Source organism: Phalacrocorax aristotelis, chromosome 1 (genome assembly GCF_949628215.1).
Source record: "Phalacrocorax aristotelis chromosome 1, bGulAri2.1, whole genome shotgun sequence".
NCBI lineage: Eukaryota > Metazoa > Chordata > Aves > Suliformes > Phalacrocoracidae > Phalacrocorax > Phalacrocorax aristotelis.
The window spans coordinates 181,109,529-181,131,942 of record NC_134276.1 but is presented as its reverse complement, the minus strand read 5'-3'; the positions used below and the strand labels follow the sequence as shown (position 1 = coordinate 181,131,942).

Here is a 22,414-nt window from a genome sequence, read left to right as displayed (position 1 = left end):
ATTCAGAGCACTTATGCATTTAACCTCAGCCTAATATTAAGCTCCTTTTATGCCTTTTAAAGAAAAAATCTCAAAAAATATTTCCATCCTCATCTCCCTGCCCTGGGGTTTCAGCGCCCAAGTGTCTTCTGTGCCTCAGGTTCCCTGTTTTCCTTCCTCTTTTGATTTGAAGAAGGTGCTTTTGGGAGAGCACTAAACCAGGGCAGAGGCTGAGCTCCTTTGCTGCCCCACAGCCACTTTGCTGGCCCTGGTGAAGGGAAAAGCCCAGCTCACACCAGCAGCTCGTATTTTGCCTCCTTGCCAGTAGATACAGCAGATTATCCTTTTTAAAGGAAAGTTGATGTCACCACATTCAGCAACAGCCTTGGTGTGGGGGAGAGATCCACAGGTTGCCAGGACACAGGTAAGAGTACAGGGGCTGCTATGGGGACTGAGGTTTGCTCTTCAAACTCCCCCCGCAGCACAGCCGTGCAGCACGCATAGAGGCAAGCTGGCTGCAGGTCGTATCCTGCCCTGCGTGGCCACCCGAGGGCCCCGTGCCCCAGGCTCCCCCCAGCCCCTTCAGAGGTCAGAGAGGTGCTGGACGTCCCATGGGAGGTGTGAGACCAAGGGCTGGGGGACCACCACGTTGAAGGCCACCAGCCATAGCCGTTACACACATCCATGCTAAGAAAGCTCCTTCTTCAGTAAACCTGAGCTGTTTTACTGCCATCCGGGGAAGGATATCAGGCAAGCGGCCAAACCACCTTGTTTGGGCTGTTTCTGATTATGGCCTGGGGTGTAACAGGGGGCTGGGCTGGCCCTGCCCCTCCTCCGCAGCCAGGTTTCTCCCCGCACTGGACCTGGAGGGCCGCAGCCATGCATGGCGATGGGGGGGTTCGTCTCCTGTCGGATCAGGCTTGCTGGGGAGCATCTACAGATCCACCGCATGAAGGACAACGTAAAAACAGATCCTTAGAGAGTTGTCCTGCCTCTCTCTGGCCTAAGCAAGTCTCTTTACTCGGCCTGTGGGTCCACTAAGTAAGACCAGCAAAGTCAGGCTAATCAACTAGACTTTTTCCTTTATAAGTCAAACCATCTCACTCATTAAGATTAATTTTATGCCCCAAATTTTGTGTTATTTTTTTATTTATGTCCCAGATAATAAGGTTCCCAGAACTGCAGTATAGCAAGGCCCAGTAATCTCTTGTTGGAGATTGTTCTTCAGTGCAGACAGGAATAATTTTCATTGCTTCCTAGCCACAGCACATTACAAACTGTGTGACCCTTGACTGTCGCAAGAGGCAGCACCCGAACCTTATACAGTCTGAACACAACGTGGCACGGGAGCATCACCCTTGAACAGGAAACACTGCCAGCACTGAACCATTACCTGCTTGGACAGAGGCTCTGAGGAGAAGATGCTGGGTACCGGAGTCACCACGAACAGGGCACAGCAGCTTGGCATGGCCGGCTGGCAGTGTGGGGCGTGAAAGGACATGGTGGAGGGCAAATACGGGGAGAGAAACACCTGCCTTTGGTGCTATCCCCGCCTTTGCAAAGACACAAGAAGAAGTTGCTCTTCTGAAATATTTTTAAGAGCTGTGGGGCTAAAAGCAGAGACAGAGAAACCAACCCCACTGTGCCACTGTTTTATGAGGGTGCTCTAGAAAAGCCATCATCCCAGCCCCGCACTGATGAGACCGCAGCAGGCCACACAGAGCAGTACTCGAAAAACTAAAGCAGCATCTTTATTTTATACATAAACGTCAGTATAAAAAGTTTATTACACAAGAGCTGTTTTGTTTACAATATATTATATTGCTTCAAGCTGATGCAGAAAGTTCATACATTATAGTTCTACTTTGTTTACAATATATTACGTTGGTTAAATGGCACCACTGCCGTGTATTTCTAATACACAGTACTTTGCAAAACCGTAAGGCCAAAGATAACACTGAATTGAATTACTCAGTTTTTAAATTAGGCAACTTATTTATTTTTCTTAGGGAAAAGTCTAAATATGCAATAGCAAAAATGTAAAATGCACCTTTCCTTTGTCTTAGGCAAATTAAATCTGTAGTCATTGAAGTTATTCAGGTTAGCATCTACAAGGTTTTCTGCTTGAATATTGTTACTTAATTTTTGGAAAATATTTGCAGCTATATAATCAAAAAAGGAAGTTTAAACATAACTGAAGTATAGTACAAAACACCATCCAAAGCACTGAAAGAAGAAGCCTATATAATCATGCTATAGAAGTATTTATAAAACTTAAAAGGAATAGTAAATATCAGCTCAGTGGTTTATAATGAAGCTAATAAAATTCCAGCCGGTAATCTTAACTGTAACGAACAGCATTTTAACATTCAATCCATGAGAGGTTAATGAAGGCTATGAACTTTGTGTAACACGAACCGTTTCAGATGTTGGAGTTCACCAGATATAATTGGATTCGGGTGGAACATGCCTCTCCTCAGTCCTTTTTGGAGAAGGCGTGTGCTGCCTGTGCTTGCTGCCTGCTGGCCTCAGGGCGCTCAGACCGCTGGCTCCATACCCTGGAAAATTATCCAGTTCAAGAGAAAAGAAACCACAGAAGCGGGCTCGCGATCCACAGCTAATACTTCAAGTGGAAACAGTCTCACCCGATTGAACAAAGGATTTTGCTATGCCTTACGCAAACGCTCACCCTTCTCTGTGCCCCCCGGGACGGACGAGGTGCTGCCAGACTGAAAGATGCTCTCGCGTCGCCAGGGAGCCCAGGGGACCATCAGCATGCCCAGGCTATCACTCAGCCCTGGGTTCATGTGTGCACAGCCCACGCAGGGTGGGTGACAGTCATGCCGATCTGCCAGCGACGGGTTCTAAAGAGGGGTGTAAGCATTCCCCTGGGGACAATCTGTGCCAGCTACCTGAGTTTGGCTTTGGTTTATGGCTGAATGCAAAAAGAAAGACCAGCAGCAGCAATAAACACCTGGGGGGGGGGGGGGGGGGGTAGGGGAGGGGGGGAGAGTGGGAAAGCAGCCTGAAACAGGCTTAGCAGAGCTGCTTTGTTGTGGAAAATGAAAATGAACAATAAAAATGGAATTCAAAGTATTATGTTGTAATTATAGTTTCATTTACCCATCTCATTACTTAAAGCTCATGGAAATTATGTTGAAAAACCGAGTCCCAGGTTCAATTTTTTTTAACTACTTCTTTTTAAGAAAACAGCTTTACCACGGAGCCACTGATTTGGTGCAGTAGGAAGCAAGTCTCTCAATTAACTATAAATCTTAAGATCTGGAGATGTTTAGTTTTAGTTTAAAAGAGTGAACTGCAGTGAATGCAGATTTGTATGCAATTTAAGCCCTACATAGGCCCTTAAAATGGGGGTGAATTTTACCCAAATGGCCTATTCTCAGTTTCTTTGCTGAATACAAAGACAGTTTTGCAGTGCAAAACACAGCAGGACTGTACCCAAACTCCAAGTAATTAAGGATGGAAAACCATGGAGCTGACAATAATGTGTGGCTATTGACTCCTCAACACAGTAGTTACAAGTTTTGGTTTTGTTGTACAAGGTAATTACTTCTTTGGGATAGTTATTTATAGTACATTTTTTTCTTTCACTTGCTGAGTTCTTTATAGAAGAATATTACAAGAAGAAAAAGTTTATATTGAACTTACGAAGTCCATATTGATACCCATTTTTTCTAACCATAACTTATAACTTACATTAATCGTATTTCTCCTTCAGGGAATGACATAGTGGACACAGGTCCACTAGCTAACAGCAGAAAAGTGGACTCCCCACACCTAATTTTCACAGCATAATCCATCTTAGTTAGATAATATAATACCAATTTTTTAATGACACATCTATATTTATTCTAATATATTTTAATGCAATACAAATCACAGGCAAGAACAGCATTTAATAAAAATGGACATTCAGTTGATGCTGCAACGTAAGGTTCACATCTCTTATGGGTAATTGGTGGGTTTTATAGCTTCAATTTTTTTCAACTTCTGTTGAAAATTAAACCATTAAATGTGAATCATTAGCTAACAGTGTTTAAGCTAAACATTAATACATCATAGGAAAATGTACAGCATGTCTCTTGAAGATCTGCTGTCACAGCACTATTGCATATGAAATATAAAATTAAATCTGAAGTTGTTACTGGATCTATACAATTGTATTTCAAATAATTTTATAGTGCTATTTTAAATCCAGTGAAATGATCAGTTGCCTCACTGGGTGTTAATAGGTCAATAAGCACAACAGAAACTCATTTTAAGGACTCTAACTTTGCTTTGGAACAATATCTTTTGTGGTCTGTGGAGCATTGGTGAGGGAAAAGAGGAGAAAACTTGGAAGTTAGTACGCGTACATCTCGCATAACTCTTTGAGTTTTCCCCAAAGTTTCTAAAGGACATTTCATTTTTTCTAAGTTTTAATCAGCTTTAAAACCTAACAGAGTTTTATTTCTAAAAATGCCTACCCAACATTTTACAGCCAGCTGACATTACTGAGGAGAACTGAAGGACTTAGGTCCCTTCCATACCATGGGTGGAAGCCACATGAGAACATCTATAAATCTGGCTGATACCAGAATCTGGAATTTCTAATACAAGGGTGATCTTGGTAAAACACTTTTAAACAATTCTGAGGAGTTTTTTAAGTAGTTAAAATTATGGAGTATTGAAAATCTTTGTTTTATTGTTTGGATTAAAGATCAGAAAAAAATGGAGTGGAGTATTATTAGTGAGGCTGGAAAGGCTCTTGGAGCCATCATTTCTCTACGGCATCGGATGTGTAAGACCCCTGATATAGACTCCCAGGGTTTGCTTCTCACTTACTTTTATTGCAGTGTCTCCCGTGCCAGCCTTCTTTGCACTGGCATTTGTTGGGCTCAGCACACGTGCCGTACAGGCCACAGCCGGGTTCGCAGACAGCTGTAAGAAAGCAAGGGCTTATGCCTGACCTCTTGACATTTCATCAGGAGACAGAGACACATATTTGCTTTCTGTGCTGTTGTTCCTCATGATGGGTTGGTCGTGGCATAGGCTGGGGATCTCACAGTATATCTGTGGCTTTGCACTAAGTGCGTGCAGAGCCCTGAAACATTTCACCCCCCATTCCCCTGCAAGGTCTGGCTCAGTCTCTGGCAGAGGTAAGCAGACGGAACAGCAGAGCTGAGCATACACCAGAGCACAGAACACAAAGTGCTACCATTGGATTTTCATGTTGCAATGTATTGACATTTCATTAAGCATTTCTCTATTACTAAACTGCTATGACTAAGCTGACACATCATTGTTTTACAGAAACTTAGAGTATAGAAGAAACTGTGGGAAGGCTTTTGGAAAAAAAGTTTCTGGTTTCATAATTCCCTTAAGTGTGGTGTATGCCGTATGTCCAGAAAGTAAATTAAACTGAAGTACTTTGACAACAAACAGTTAGTGCTGACACTGTGTAAAAAGATACTGTACAGCCAGCTTGATGCTCCTACATGGAGCTGATGGAGTGTCTTTGGTACTTACGCTTTGAACACAGGTCTCCCTGGTAGCCTTTGGAGCACTTGCATTTATTCTTGCCAGTACATTTGCCTCCATTTCGACAGGGCTGATGGCATTTACCTAGAAATCAAAAGCGCAGAAACTTAGTCTCCTGCAGCTACTGGAGACAAGTGTCTGAGAAGCCTGCCTTGTACCCAAAAAACTCATCGGATGGGAGTGTGCACTGTGGATCTACCAGGAGATCTCTGCTGCAAGTCTGTGCTTCCAATGTATATGCATTCTTCTGCTTTGAAAATATTACAATAATTTGGCACAGCCAAAGCCCGTGTGTCCATACAGCTTTTGCCCAGACTTGTGCCACTTGGACATCGCAGAGTCCCCTGTGCCACCGGTCAGCATTGCCTCCCGCTCTCCTCACCCTTTGTGCGGGGGCAGCACTGTCCAGACTTCATGTTTGCAAAGGGTGGGACCCATACCCAGGGGGCACAGGCAAAAGAAAATCTAGTGGCACCCAAGAGAGATATTAAGCCCTAGGGAGCTCAGGAACTGACAGGTATGGCTGCTGCTTGCAGACTGGCTGGGCCTGTCAGCTTGTGGCTGCAGGGCACCACAATGCGCTGGATGGTACAGTGAGGACTGTTCCACACCACAGCTCTGAAACTAAAGGCACATTAAAAAAGCATGCCCTGTTTGCAAAGAATAGAGCACCTTTGGTAACAGTAATTAGAACTGGCAGACATTTTCAAGGCTTTTGGTTCAAAAATTACTTTCCTCACATTCACACTTTGCCAGAGGAAGAGGCTGGGTCCGACAGCACTATTTGGTCCTGACCTACCTGGGAGGGAGGAGTCCATGTTGGCAGAGGAGATCCACACTTAAGTTTCTGCTGGTCCTGACTCACACCAAGGGCCTTCCTCAAACTTAACATCAGGTGTCCCACCACCAGACTGTCGATCCCTTGCTAGAATTTGTCAGCATTATTGAACTAATTAAGTCTTCACTCGTCTCTAGGAAAGGCGAGCACAGTACCCATGAGCTAGGTCACCCCCAGGCTGAGGGAGGCTCAGTGCCACGTCCCTGAGCATCAGGAGCTACACCGTCAACCTCTTGCCTCCTTGGTGGCCATATGTACCAGCGCAGCTTTTCTTGCTGTTGTACAAAACATTTTTTTTTGCCTTTTCTAATCCCACAACATTTTCTGGATTCTTCAGAAAAGAGAAGAAAAAGCCTTTCCTAGATTTAGCACTGATATTTACTCCAATCTGTGAGCAAGCAAAAACTGGAACCTGGGGCAGCAAACTTCTTACTTTGCTTTCCTTTTTTTTTTTTTAAAAGGATGTTAACTGAGACCTGCACATGATAATTTAAGGATCAACTCACCCTCCCCACTGCTGGCTTGCTGTGCTGAAAACCTCAGCAAATGCACTCATCTCATGACCACAGCCTGCTGCCTTGGGAGCTCAATAGCCCAGGTAGCGCTTGCTCAGCTCTCAACCCCTTCAGACTTCCATGATGCATGTGTGTATTGTCAATATAAAAGAAACATTTGTTCCTAATGTGCATAATTGTTTTAATAGCCCTGTAACAAGCTTCATAACCAGCTAACGGAACAAACCATGCTAAGGAGAGTTTATGTAAAACCACTATTTCCCTGCAGAAGCCTCTGGAGAGGGAACCTGTTGGTATTCTAGTTTGCAAGCATTTGTATCTGAAGTAATTATCAACAATGCTAAGGAAATCCAGGGATTCTCCTAGTCCTTGAAGTATATCTAGAGAATATGGGTCAAGGTCTGATACCAACTTCCACAGAGTTGCATTAAGCAAATATTGGGCTCAGCACAGCTCAATTAACTTTGGACCAAGGTATTTTGACAGAATGAAGGAAAGAGTAAAGAAAGTTTTTGACCAAGAAATGGAAAAAGCAACAAAACAGTTGGTGACAAATGGAGGAGGAATCCAAAATGAAATAAAACTCTCTGGACTCAAACTGAAACACTAATTAGAGACAATGCATAACTATAGCTAGAAAAAATATGGAAGACTGTGAATGCTTGTTAGTATTGTAGGCTGGGTCCAGTACATTTCCCAGGAGTCTTAAAGAGTGATTCAACTATTAGACAAGCACTCAAAATCTTTAAACAATATTAAAAAAAAAGGACTTTGCAGTTTTCAGAAGATGGCTGCCTGTTAAAAGGTTTTCTCTCCTTGTTATTTCAAGACCCTCATGACTGAATATAGCTGGCTCTGGATCTAAGAGACTGAGCCGTGTTTCTCCTCTGGTGTTTCTAAGCCTTGTCTAGCATTTCTCACAGTCTTCCACTGTTGTGCTGGCGCTGGTGCAGTGCCCAGAGGTGGTAGCAGCCATCAATCATGGCCTAACAATTGACATTGCAGCTTTACAAAAGCCAAGGCAAGTGCAAAGCTTTCCTTGCTCTCATTAATATGATCCCAGCTTAGCTCTTAGCATACTCTGATCCTGAGATTTTTTTTTCTTTTGTACAGAAACTAATTTACTGCCTGTATTTTAGTTAATTTAATTTGCTTTGCACAGGTAAGCCTTTGCAAGAAGCCAAAGTCAGTTGTACCTACCTCAAGTAGCAGTAGACAACGAGCTTAAGAGCCCCTGGGACAGACCAATTAAGTGGAACAGCCTTAATTTTACATACTGTAATATCAGTTCTAAGAATTTTCCTCAAAAAAACACCACTGACGTAAAATACATGCTTCTCAAACTTTGAACCAAACCTTATTCATCATCTGAGAAGCATCAGCAGTTGGCTTCTTGGGGGCTGAAGAAAGAAATGAGGTTCTGTCAGAGTGTCAAATCTGAACTTGATATAAGCAAAGGTAAGCTCAGTGGAAACCCACACTGTTGTTCTTGCTGACATCTGATTTGGATTTATATCACAGGGCGATCTTTATTAATTTAATAACAATAAAGCTTCATCGCTTCCATTTGTCTCCAGTTTTGACTGGGTAAAAAGGAGCTGCAAAATGCCTTGTACTGTATAGGGATATGGTGAAACATTTACATAAGTTTACTATTTATCTACATGTAAATACTGTGCAGAATGTAGGTCTTATGGTATCTGTGTTCTTTCTTTGCACTGTAATTAATTTACCATCTCACATTATCAGCAGAGTTTATTTCTCTGTGTTTCCAAATTATTTGATGATACAAATTTCATAACTGTGAGAAAAGCCTGTCTTTACTGATGCATATTAAGAAATCGGCTCTTACGGGCTCTCCCAAGCCAAATGCTGCTCTCCGTGCTCCTGTGAACATTAGAAACTTTAAGCCCAGAAAGAATGACCTAGGTGTACATTCTCAGAACTGAAATGCCCATGTTGAAGTGTGGGGAACTATAGAATTAATCCAATTTAACTGAGCTACAAGAAAACTCTTCTTCTAGTGAGATCAAATACTTGACAGCTGACCTCCCAGGTCTGTTCCAGCCTGGCCGTATCTCCACCCCCAGCTTTACACAGCACACTTAGATCAACCATGAGCTAAAATATTTTTAACTGCTTTAATGCTAAACTTCTGAATATAGCAAGTCTTTTGACGTTTGTGACATGGATTTTCCAGTTGTCATGTGAATGCAACTTAATACGTTAAGTGAAAGCTCTCAGCTCTTATGGTTCAGTCCTCCCTTTACCCCAAACCCTTCCATTCCCATCTTAGAGTAGCTCTTTCAGAGATGCAGGCTCAAACATAATCTGCTGTGCACAAGTACGAATTGCTGTAACTTTTGAAAATAGCTGCTCCACACAGGCTTGGCACAGCAGCACATCTGTCTGCCACAGGGTATTGCCTGCACACTTACAGCTTGAGGGTTGTTACCAAGCCCAGTTAGTAGTAAAAACAAAACCCGGTAGGGGATGAGATGGTCTAGCAAAGAGTCAAACTTAGTAGGAAACTCATTTGAAGGCAGGCAGCATCTGACTCTCCAGGGGCCCCAAACTGCTGTGCGAGACCCTCACTGTGAGCCCAGCAGAGGCAGGTAGCACTTCTCATTCAGACACTGACGCTATAATAAGTTGACGTAAGTGAAAGCAAGCACATGGAGATGCTACTCACTAATTTCACATTGGTCTCCTTCATAGCCCGAAGGACAAATGCATTTTCCCAGATAGAAACACGTTCCTCCATTTAAACAGGTTGTTGTACAGTTCGCTGAAACAAATAAAACAGGAATGAACTAAGTCACTAATACGAACTCAGTCTGACTTGGCTGTAATGTTTTCTGCTGCTCATAATAAATACACATTGAGTAGGTAAAAAGGTTGCATTATGGTCTTTTCAACTGGTTTACAAAGGAAGACTGAAATGCATTTCTTCCTACGTGCTTTATTTGGGCACACACACAAGTCATATAGAAAGAGACAAGTGAACAATACAGCAATGCGGTCCCTGAGGACAGATGGTGTTACATCTTTATCAATCCCCACGTGTAAAGCTCGTTGAAGGATCAAGTCACTATTGCTATTGAAACTGCCAGTGTCTGATAAAAGGAGCAGAACCTAGGACTGGAAGATACTTCTACAAGAGGATACTTCACTACAGTTCTTAATTAATGCCTTGACTAGAAAGAAACCTTTATAAGTTTTTGCTGTGTGGTGACATGGATGCAAATGCTGTGTCTCACCTGCTAAATTGCTTACATTGTGTTAGATGTGACTTTTCACCAAACAGCTGGGATTCACATTAATCCTTCAAGACACTGGGAGCATTTCATTACAGGGCACTTCTGAAACATTTTTTAAATGCAGCAAAACTCTCATCAAGGACTAGATAAAAGTCAGAAGGACATTGAGAACAACAGTTTGTGCAAGCATACCTACAGGCCTAGGAAGGTTCCCATCATTTTGCTGGAAAGCACACTAGGACCTTTTGCATTTAGTCTTTGCTTCACACAGTTCTGCAGCAGTAAATGCAGTGTGATATTCTGTAATCTGCTCTGCCATGAGCAGATCAGTTATATTTCTGCAGGAAACTACTTGGTTATTTTCTACATGGTAGCTTGGACTGTTCCAAATTACTGTTCTGAACAAGTGATTATTCCTTTTTATCCTTCCTCAGCCACAACGCAGCATCAAAAAATGAATGGCCTGCTTATTTTTTCATGTGTCCAGATGCAGCAAATTAATGTAGTAAATAATTAGTAAAACTAATTTTACTCCAGGAAACTAGGGTTCAAATAGAGATAATTTTTTCTTCTAGGCCAGAAATATAAGTGAATTTTGTAGTAGGTCCCACAGCTTTCAGTGGATCAACTAAAGCAATTATCTGAATCACACTTCACAGAGCTGGCGTGTATGGACGCCTGCACATCCAGCTACAAAAGCACGTCCAACGGCTCCCAGGTTGTGATAGAGCATCTATTTGAAGAATCACAAATCTTTTAAAACTTACTTACTTCATCACTTGCCTGACTTTCCAAAATCCACTCCTGGAGGGAAACTAACACCGGGGAATAAAGAGAGGCTGCCAGATACGGAGCCCAGGGGTTTTAGCCGGCAGTTACCTTTGTCGCAGTTGATGCCGTAGAACCCGGGGGGGCAGATGCAGAGGCCGGGTGTAATGCAGAGCCCACCGTTCATGCAGCGAGGAGCACATAGTGCTGAGGGGCAGGAAGAACAGAAAAAACATCGCTGGTATGATTGTAACTCTCTATTTGAATACACAGCACATTGTCTCCTCAAGCTACTTTCCCTTCTGCTGAATGTACCAAGTCACCTTTGTAAAGCATTTTTGGAAGTGGGTTACATCAATTACACCTCTGGTTCATATCTGGCAATTTGTATACAGCATTACTAAAAAAGTGAAGATTAAATTATGTTCAAATCTTGTTTCATATGTAAGCAGAAATTGCCTCCTGTACTGTTTAATTCCAAACTGGGGAGAGCAAAGTCCCCCGCCATCTCTATAACTGGACTCTGGAGCTGTAGCTGGTGCCTCCGCTCTGCAAACAGGACTGTCTCTTTAAGGGCTGAGCTCAGAGTTGTCAGCAATTCAGTGGGGTTCCCAGGCAGGTTTTTTAATGAACCCTCCCTTCTCCCTCTGCATAACTGAACATAAGCATGGATACCTAATTTAGGCTAGGGAAGCCTGTCGTGTGGCCTGGTTTGGTGACCTGACTGTGCTGCATGCTCCCCGTGAACCCTGTCCAGAGCCCCTGTGCTCTCCCAAGCCTTCTCTGCAGTTGTGGCCACCCCCCCAAGGCTCTTCCAGGGAGGCATGTCAGGTGGCAATGCTTCATTTTGTGGTTGCCCACATGGAGAGAGGCTGGATCCATACTAGTGAGTTAAACGGCACCCAGGCATGGGGCCAAGTGGGGGCACAGGATCATCCATATTGTGAAACTGTTGGTGCCATTCCTGGCATGGCTTTGTCCCTGGCCAGCCAGCAAACCATCACGGGCATGGACCCGGAGTAAGCAGCAGGCACAGGCTCCTCCCAGAAGGGAGTTTGGAGGGTGGTTTTTTGGAGGGTAAGAGAGTTTATTAAACATATGAATGCAAACTGCATCATCCCAGTTGGCCTCCAGGCCAAAGAACTCATCCTTTGTACTTCATATTTTGGATGTAGCCAGAGCATCTGGGAGCTGAGTGAAGGATGCTATTGGAATAAGATCCCCATGGCGATGGTTTGCTCCATCTCAAGTCACCCTGGGGAGGGTCTGCAGGAATACATAGGAAGAAGTGCTAGTTTCCTCACCACGTCACTCAATTTCTTGGTCCCCCACTCCTGGAAATGTCATTCGGGGCTATTAGTCACTAATGGAAAGGAAAAGGAGACTCTTTCCTTCATCTTCCCATCTTCGTTGTCAGACTGCCTCCAAATCTTATCTCCAAATTAGATATTATCTCCAAATTAAAAAATGCTGAACAACAGAAGTCCTGTGCTTTGTTTCCCAGTTAGTCCTCATTAGCAGAAGAATTTTATTTAACCTTTTTACCAGATGGATTCCCTGTGATTAACGATTACTTAACTACTCTGCCAGTTTTTGTTAAAAGCAATCTCTCAGAGAGAAAACATCTTTCTCGTAAGCAACTGATGTTTCCATTAGACCATAGGTGATAGTAATTCTCTTATATGTGTGGACTCAAAATATATTAAATCTTCAGAATAGGCCATTCTTTTAGGGGAGGCTACAGCGCAGTAGCTACAGTTTGTTGAGATTATTGTAAAAGTTGAGAAGACTTTTTTTAAAGTTACCTTTCTCACAGTGAGGCCCATAAAATCCATCTGGACATTCACAGACGTGTCTTTCGTTACAAAACCCTCCGTTTCTGCATCCTCCTGGACACTCCGCTTCATAAAATATAATGACAATCTTAATTGGATATTACATACTTCAGCTGTCAGCCAACCTTCAGTAGGATCAATATATTCCTCTGACGCAACAGTAAAAATACTTGCTGACAGACAGGCAAATGCTGGCAGAAATAGAAGTTCAGCTAAGACCTCCTCAAGAGAAATTAGTTTCCTTTTGTTAGTCTAAAATAGAGATTTCATCACATGTTCAGACAAACACACAATGTGCTTGTTGTCAGACTGTGCATTTCCATCACTCTGCTGTTCTGCAAGTGCATGAGTAATGCGGATGCTCTGCTCAGTCCAGCACTTTTTCCTCCATGTGGAAACGAGCAGGCAGTGCAGGACTTGCATCGCTGGTTAGACCTGCCCTCAGTATGCAGGACCAGTTTCAATTTCTGCAGCTTTAAGTAGACTGCGCTGCAACTTGCATTGCATTAATTGCTACGTCTGTTACTACAGAGGTGACAAAGTGGTGAAATCTGTATCGTAATGGAAGAGTCAGCTTCAAGGCTAGAGGAAAGAAGGCCAGAAAGGAAGATGAAAGCAGTCCTGCACAGTGGTCCTGTATCACCATCCAACTCATTCACATCTCAGCTACTGATCAAACATTAAAGCATATAGCAACACTGGCTGCATTATGCAAGGATGAGAAATACCTCTGGATACCACCACCATCGTCAAAACCACCAGAGTCCATGGAACAAGCAGCAAAACAAACTGAACCCTATGGAACCCCATGAAAACATGACTGCTGGGTAGAAAAACAATTGCTCAGAAACACTTTCCCAGATCCCTCACAGAGAATCATAGAAACATTAAAGTTGGAAAAGACCTCTAGGATCATCAAGTCCAACCGTCAACCCAACACTACCATCTCTCCTAAACCATGCCCTGAAGTGCCACATCTACATGCCTTTTGAACACCTCCAGGGTGGAGAAGGCAGCAGGCAGGAGAGGCTGCCTACTCCCATTGGAAAAAGCACACATCCCTTGTGATCAGTGGTACCAGGGCCACAAGGCAGCTTTAGCAGAGTAGGCATGACCTGCTCACCTTGATGCAAGCTGCGTGACACTCTGAGTGAGAAGGTTCAAAAAACTCTGAGGCAGCCGGAAACTGAGAGAGCAATCTTACTGCACCCGTCTCAACCCAAACCTGAAGGTCATCTATCAGACAGCAATTGGCTGTAACGTTGGTATCACATCTTTCTTCTTTTTTAGTGTAACAGTGCTGTAAACATTGTGACTGACAACACCTGCCAACAGCATCCTTACTTCTTCTCCATTGCCTTGTCACCTTATTTCATCAGGAAGTGCTGGCACCTACCATCCGTAGGCTGTAAAGGTGTGCCATTGATTCACACTGATTCCCAGCTGAATAACACCTGAGTTCAAATTCAAGCAGTTATAGCCTTTAAAGTGCACTTGTTTAAAGCAGTAAGGAGTAGCAGGATGCCTATAAATTCAGGAGGGTCAGGTTGCCTAAGGCACTTTTGCAGCCCACAGAAATTTTTAAACTGTAACTCCTATTAATACAGAGGCAAACATAACCCTGGACTTAAATAAATTTGAATGATTTTCCCTTCTTCTCATATTTGAGTCAGGTGACATATCTGTTAGCTGGACTCATATACAAATAAACTTGTTTTTAAAAATTTATCTAATATCTGATCAGAGCCACAGGAAACGACGGCTGCCGTAACTACGAGCAGTATTCCGTTGCGCTCACGGTCTAGCTCTCTATTTAGCAGGATGCAAAGGGTAACGTTGAGACTAAGCAAAAGGAAAGAAAATCTGAAGTATTGGTCAGGTGGCTGGATGCTGTGTACAGCTGCCAAAGAAACAGGAAAGAGCGAGGAGGAAAGGTGTAATTTTAAAATATTCTTCCATCCAAGGCCAAAGATACATGAAGCAAAAGTGTTGCTTTAAAAGTAAAGATGTTTGCAGCAGTAGTAATAGCGGTAAAGGCTTTTTTGTCTTATTGTGTTTCAACACTGTAGCCTAGGACTCTTTCTGGAAATGCTTCCCTCTTTGTACCCGAATGCAGAGCTGCTATTCATCACAGAAAATGGATACTTAAATACATACCATTTCAAACAGAAAAATAGGAAAACATAATGTTTTGTGTGGCCATCTCTTAGCCACAACAAAGCCTCTCCTCTCCCACAAAATTGCTCCCTTGCTCCCCTCACTTCCTCCAGTGGGGGCTTTTCTGGATGGCCAAGAGTGACTGGAAACTGTGACCGGGGCCCCGGCAGGAGGAATTGGAGCTCCTTGCCATGAATGACATCTTTCATAGGAAGGAAACTCACCCCTGCTTAACACCAACCAAGGACATTCTCATCCTTCTCAGCATCTGTCCCAAAACAGTGCGGTGTCCACCTCACAGGATAGAGGGCAGGAGTGGGAGTTACCCCAGGAAGAGATGAGGCGAGAAAAATCCTCCTCTGCCCACATCTAGCGTTTGGGAAATTGTCCTTGCACCTCTCAGCTGGCTCCAGGAACAAAAGACTGGGACAATAATCATGCCCAGCTTTCCTGAGAGGCCATATGATGCAATACTGCTAAATTGTTAAATATTACATCTCATATCAAAATAGTAGTAACAACAACTAATAGCACAGGAATGATAACTTGGATGAATGCTACCACTAAACTGAGTTTGGAGCTCTCTCTGTTTAAGCCACATTGTTCCACAATACAGACCTGTAGCTCTGCTTTCCCTATTAGATTACCCCAGCATGATTTCCAAAGTTTATTAAGTTCAGTATCTTTGAACTGAACTGAAAATAAAAAGATAGCAAATGTTTTGTATTGTATTTACATCAGACACCCAGCTTCCTACACAAGATCTCATTGATTTTACTTCCATTAATCCCCCATTTTCCTTCCTGTTTCTCTGCCCACTTCTTCTCCCCCTCGTGCACTTTCCCTGGGGTAATTGGCAGCAGCAAGGCTTCAAAGGAGAAAAGCAGCTTTGCTATTTAAGTGTAGTGAGGTTTCAAAGAATAAACAACTCCTGCTCCTGCTGCTCGCTCTTTGAAGCCACACTACAGCCAATTAGCTCAGAGAAAAGAGCGCAGAGAAGAAAGTGTGGGACTGGGAATGAAGATTTAATAGGAGAAGAATGAAAATCTCACTCTCTATACATCAGCCACATCATGGGTTAATTTGATACAATTGCACACGACATGGGATAACTGTCTTGTCTTAGATACTGAGTTTTCAATTTCCACAACCTCAGTTTAAAGTGGTAATTATAGCTCTTTGTAGTGCATCAAATTAATCCAGAAAGTCTTATTATATAGTGTTTATGGTTCACAGATTGGTTGATTAAACAGGTTCCCTCCTTTCTAAGTAAACATTGCAATAACTCCATGGTGCCCTTCTACCAGCGCATCCTGTGTGTGTTTACTGCTTGATGACTGCAAGTATTGCAGACCAGCCTCCACCACCTTACTTGTATCCAAAACCAAGAGGTTGCCATCTGAGATCCAGAGAAGCCAAATTTTGCAAAAATGTTCTGATGTAGGATGTTTGCATTTGGTGTGTATGTGCAAGTTGAGATTTAAGGAACTGTTGAACTAAGGCACTAAACAGTATTTATTGACGTCAGCATCCCCGCTACAGATCCCAGAAGTTCATTTCTCCAAATTATGTACCACTTCTGGAAATGTTAGCCTCAGCTTGTTTCCACAGGACTCGCTCTCCTACAAGCACCTCAAATCATTTGCTAACAGGTGCTTCTCACGTGATACATTTCTATCAAGGTCCTTGATGCGATGAGCTGTGAATCGGAGGAGAAATGCCTCTAGCCCTGTCTACTAAGGGAGACATAGTTGGCAGTAAGAAAAGGGTTAGTAAACATGTGGCAAATCCACAGACAGAGCCAGAACAGCCTGGCATTCACCACCATTGCTACATATTGTGCGAGCACTTTATTTCCTTGGTCTCTAGCCATTCTCCTGAATGAAACGTAAGAAAGGAGGGTGACCAGGTCTAATGGTATTTCAGGAAGTCTTCTTCAGCATTACCTTGCTGACAGGTTTTAAAGAAGATGGCGTTCTGAGGAGTCTGGAGAATAATATTGCCTTCTGAATTCATTATGATCACATTCACTTCAAATGCAGCGACCCCATCTTGTTTTCCAAGGCAAGGAAATCCAACCTGAACAACTTAAAGGAGAATAATAACAATAATATTTGTATTTACATGCACATATAACTATACACATATAAAAGCATACATTGAAATACTAAAAAATGTAGATCATATTTATATTTAAGCTTTAGAGTAATGCCATCGATGAAAACCTGTAACACAGAGATACGCAGATCACCTTATTCATAGGAGGCTCCAGGACTGGAAGTACAGCAACACAGGAGATGTGCCTGCACTCCTTCACTGACATAACCCCAACAGTCTACAGCACAGACAGCAACCTTAACACAAACATACTTTTGCTTGCAGGCAAGGCAGTTACTCATGGGGAGGTATCTAAGGATACACCAAAACAAGCTGGAATCCTATATTTAATTTTCGAAGCTGTACTGCTCACTTCTGAGTCTAAATTTTGCAGGCTCTCACACAACTTCTGCAAAAACACCTTACACAGTTTGGAAAAAAGTTAATTTAGGTATGTTTTGCTGGTTTGGAATACTTAAATAAAATACTGATTTAATCAAAACTAACTCGGTAAAGTGGTGGCAAGATGGCACATTTGATAAGTAAGATCATGGGTATGAATGTTTAAAAAGAAGACAGAGACACATCAGTCTCTGACAGAACTTGTTAAGCGTAGCGATACTTGGAGATTGCCTTTCCAGGAAAAGTATTCAAACACCTTTGAACTACAAAGAGTTTAAGTAAATAATTAAGGCCAGTAAATCTGGAGCATTTTAATGAGGAAGCAAGCCTGATACCTCAGAGCTATGGAATCCTCCTCTGTGATTGTCACAAGTGATCTTAAATAATCTTCAGATGAAACAATTTTATCTATTTTCTTCAAAACTGGCTCTTCCTAGCTGCTTTATAAATTAGATCCAGGTAACAGAAATTGTTTATTCATTTCTTCTGAAGTTGGCCTGAGATTTCAGAACCAAATCTTGATCTAACAGCCCTACATTTGGTTTGTTTTAAATTGATTGTTATAAAAAAATTCTGCAAGTCATAAATTGGACCATTTTTGCTATTTGTTGCCTTGGTATAATACACAATAATTTAATTTACTGCTGAAACACATTCTGCTTCTGGTAAGTCCTACAGACTGGAAGGTCTGTTGCAGTTTTCATTATAAAGCAATTTCATTGTTGAAGCACTTTTACACTGACCTTTTAAAAGACCATTACAAAAAGCATGTAACCATGTGGTAAGAAGGAAACTCTTACAGTGGCTTAAATATAATTTAAATGCAGTGAACTTCTTAAACTGTAGTAACCACCTGACAGCGCGAGTGCAGGAAATCAGTGCTTGTACTAGGATATGTGTGACTTAGCTGAGCAAATTGTTATGGGGAGGAAGATATGGCAGAAGTTTAATGATGGTACTATAGCTATATCTAGATTTCATTGAATTAGTAGCAAACCCCTGACCTCCCCTGAGATTTGGTTGTGGCTTTAAAACCCTAGGGCAAAGACCAGGCATGCATCTCTTAGGGCTAAAGTCTGAGGAAACAGGTCAGTCAGAAATCCCTTATTCCAGCAATCCCCACCCTGGAAGCATCCGTATTTTTGGACTCCCCATACGTCAGAACTCCTAGGCACACAGGAATGCAGTAAAGGACCCTCCGGTGAGCAACAAGCACCTGGATCCTGGCTGAGCTCTGTAGTGGTTCAGAGCTGAAATAAAGTCCCTAAACTCTACCAGAATCCCTGCCTTTTTATGCCTGTTTGAACAGGCACACAGCAACAGCACTACAGTCAAAACAAGGCACAGAGCAAAAGTCCCTTGCATTCAGAACCGTGGCCGTGTGCTCCCGTGTGCTCCCGAAGTGCTGAGCTGGCTGTGGCAGGGCAAACCTCAGGTCTGGTCCCTGCTTCCCAAATTCAGGTTGCAGTTTACATCTGCCCATCACTGGCTAAAATCAAGAAGAGGGAAATACAGCTCAGGACTTCCCTCTGTCAGCCATCATCCCACCACCAGGCCACAGAATCACCCCTCCTGCACATTTATATTTCTGCATCCCCTGGAGCGCTTGCACCCAGGGTTGCAGAGCAGATGGCTCTAGCAGGCATGGGAAAAATTTAACTAATTTGAAAAGGAACCTAAGGAAACCTAGTGGTTTACATCTTATTTAATTTTAGCTGGTAATTAGAATGCTTTCCTGGGACATGGAGGATGCAGGTTTAATCTCTTTTGACTGGGAGCTCATGCCTTTTCCTTCTGTTCAGCAAATCAAGGATTCCTAAATTGTCTCCATCAGAGGCATGTTGAGTAACTCCCATGTATCAGCACAGCACTTCAAATTTGCAGGCAATTGCTTTACCCACTTGGTTAATATATAAAAGCCACCACCAAAAGCCTCCTACAGTTTCAGGGGTGGGATTGCTTAAGAGGCATCTCTGAATTACCATTCCCAGTAGAAGCAGGCATGCAGGGACTGCCCCTCTTGACCTGCGTGGCTGAATGAGCACAGATGCTGCTGTACCCAGAGAAGGCACCGGTTTCTCCCACGAAGCTGGAGGGAGTTTCAGCACTGTTGGTTGTTCAGCACCGAGGTTTTAATGTGTCAACACCAACAGTGGGCAGGGGGAGGAGGTGTCCTGAGCCTGACCAGTGGGCTGGAGGGCCTGCATGACCTGCACGAGGCAGCGCTGTGTCGGCAGCCCTGGCATGTCAGCTTGCACCGGTGGCACCAGCACGGCAATGCACTGGCTGGTGCAGACTGGGACAGGAGGCGCTGGCTCAGGTCACTTAGGGGCCAGCTCCACAGGCCACTACATTTCTTCTGGTCACAGACCAATAGCTGGTCTGACTTTCCTCAGAGTGGCGTTCAAGACGTTAATCACTGCCACTACCAAAAATGCCTGACTTCATTTTTTGAACTTTCTGATCTCATTTTGAACGACCAGATCTTTCCCTTGTCAAATGAGCAGCCAGCCTCTTCTCATTGGACAGGTAGCCACACTCCACTCAAGCATCTTCTTTTGGACAAGCTGAGTAGTCTTAGCTCTTTCAGCTCTTGCTGAAAGGCATCTTCACCAGCCCTCTCACCGTATATGAACATCTTACCATGCAGCTAGGTGTAACAATACCTGTGTTGTGAGTAGCAATCCTGGGATTTGGGGATGGGATTTTTAAATGAGTCTAAGGAACCAAAGTGATTTAAATCTAATTTAAATTTGAGGAGAATTTGATCCTTCATCTCATTAAGGATCTACTAGATTAGAGAAAGTTGAGAGAAGGACAACAAGGATGCATCCAATGAGGAGCAACTGAGTAGGCTGTGACTCTTCAGCCTGGCACAAAGAAGAATTAGGGGGAACATAATAGACATCTGCAAAATCATGGCTGGCATGGACAGGACCAACAGTATGGATTGACTGCTGTCACTACCAGTACAAGGACTAGTGCCCATCAGATGAGGCTGTTCCAGCCAGACTCGAAACAACGGGAAGGGGATCTTCACAGAATGGGAGGCAGTGAATTCCTTGCAAAAGCCATTGGAGATACCGGAAAATTATTTGGACTCAAAAAGAGCCTGGAAAAGTACTGGAAAGAGAGATTTGTAACCCATGTGGGGTTATAAAAAAGACAAATCACTTAAGACTCAGGAAATCCTCTGAGCGGAAGCTAGTCAGAGCTGAGAGGGTAAACAGAAGTATCACATATGATTGCCCTCCCCTTGCTCTTCCACAGGTCTTACGGCCACCGTTGGCCATAAGACAAAATGCAGGCTAGGCAGGCCTTAAAGCACTAAAGCCATCCGTATGCTTTATTGGTGGTAGGCAAATATCCTCAAAGAAGTTTTAAAAGTCCACTAATTTTGACAAGAGCACTGGGTTCAGCTACCTCTGAGTAAGATACCTAACTGCTAATCCTCATTCTTGTTTACTACTCTTATGTCTAATACAGCTGTCTTTCCTTTTTTATTCCTCCTTAATTGTTATTAGTGTAATCTTTTGGGCTAAAAAGCTTTTTCAAGAATAACTTACTACGTTTGATTTGTTATTAAATACAAACTTGTGACTGACTTTCTTCTGACATGCATACCTAGACTAGATTTGTCAGAACAGTTTTATGAACATATAAATTATAGAAATAACAACAAATTAGCCACCATTCACTATTTTTATAGCTTGTATTTATTTAAGACTACTTTTTCATTTTGCCCAGCTAGCAGGCAGCGTAAATAAACCACCATCATGCTGGTGGTTCACTGTTAAATAGCGTACATGCTTCAAATACTGCACATGTACTGATTATCAATCGCCGTTAAACACTGGACTCACTATAATGCCAAACAGACCTTAAATACAGCTTATGTATACTAAATGCAGTGGTGCATTGCACATGCTCCATGTAAGGAAACACCAGGGACATGCCCATATTAGTCCTGGAACTGAGGTACCAGTGCTACAAACATGGTAAGTGCCTTTTGGCTTTAATTAGACCGCCTATTATGACAATTAAAAGACCTTCTGCTGGAACTGTGAACTCTCATCTCTGTCCTCCTTTCACTTGTAGATTATGTTTTCCCAAACATAATCACTAGGGAGTCACTTTCATCTAGCCTTTCTAGATAGTTAAAAATTAAAGGAGAAAGTAGCTTATATTAGAGGATGCTGAGTGCAGAGCTTCCAACGTATCCCACCTGCTTTATATGGAGGTGGAAATAATCTCAATGCTTACAAAGAACTTTGCCTTTGTGACCTTTTTGGTTACATTTAGAATAAATGTCCTTACTTGCCAATTTATTGGGTTTGCAATCAATTAAATTGCAGTAATTATGGTGGAAATATTATAGCACTCTTCATCCAAAGCCATTTTCAATACCAGTCATTCAATCCACAGTAGAGAAAGTAATCATTAATGTTAAATTCCTGGCCCCACAGCAAAAAGCTGTGCTGCAACATTACTTCAATGGCATTCTACCGCAAGCTGAAAATGGGAGGCAGCAAACACAAACTTTCAGAAATTATACATAAAAAAAAAAAAAAAGAGAAAGAAAGTCCAGTCAAAGATGTAAACCTGTGTATCAGTGCTACACTTGGATCCTCATGCAGCCCCTTTTCTCATTCCTTTTCCCACATGGTCTTAGTTGGCTAAGGCTGATCATGAAACCATGATCACTAAGACACTATTGTCACCCAGACGTACACTTCTGCCTTTCTGCCAGAGACTACCACATATTAGCCCTGGAACAGATCGTGTAGACTGTTATTCATCCACTTTAGAGCAAAGTGGATTTGATAACCTCTCATGGAAAGCTGTTTTATTCCACCTGGCTCACTGTGCACCACAGTGCTTCTGCAGCACTCGCGTTGGCTTGGGCTCAGCATCTGCTGCAGAGCTATAAGCTCCAGTGAAGGGGGAAGAATGCACAAGTAAGGGAAAGGGGTAAATGATAATGTCCTAAACTAGAACTTGTGTCTTTGAGCTAAATGTCCC

General features: G+C 42.8%; 1 protein-coding gene across 1 annotated transcript in view; it reads right to left on the bottom strand.

The window, feature by feature from the left end:
• Positions 1 to 1,708: 1,708 nt before the first annotated feature.
• The window catches only part of WIF1 (Wnt inhibitory factor 1), a 46,125-nt gene continuing 25,419 nt past the window's right edge, over positions 1,709 to 22,414 (bottom strand). Inside the window, exons 4-10 of the mRNA XM_075080892.1 lie at positions 16,840 to 16,980; positions 12,707 to 12,802; positions 11,013 to 11,108; positions 9,566 to 9,661; positions 5,509 to 5,604; positions 4,825 to 4,920; positions 1,709 to 2,537 (exon numbers count right to left, since the gene is read on the bottom strand). Coding sequence (XP_074936993.1) covers positions 2,416 to 2,537; positions 4,825 to 4,920; positions 5,509 to 5,604; positions 9,566 to 9,661; positions 11,013 to 11,108; positions 12,707 to 12,802; positions 16,840 to 16,980 — 743 coding nt within the window. The 3' untranslated portion in view covers positions 1,709 to 2,415. The remainder of the gene's footprint in view (positions 2,538 to 4,824; positions 4,921 to 5,508; positions 5,605 to 9,565; positions 9,662 to 11,012; positions 11,109 to 12,706; positions 12,803 to 16,839; positions 16,981 to 22,414) is intronic.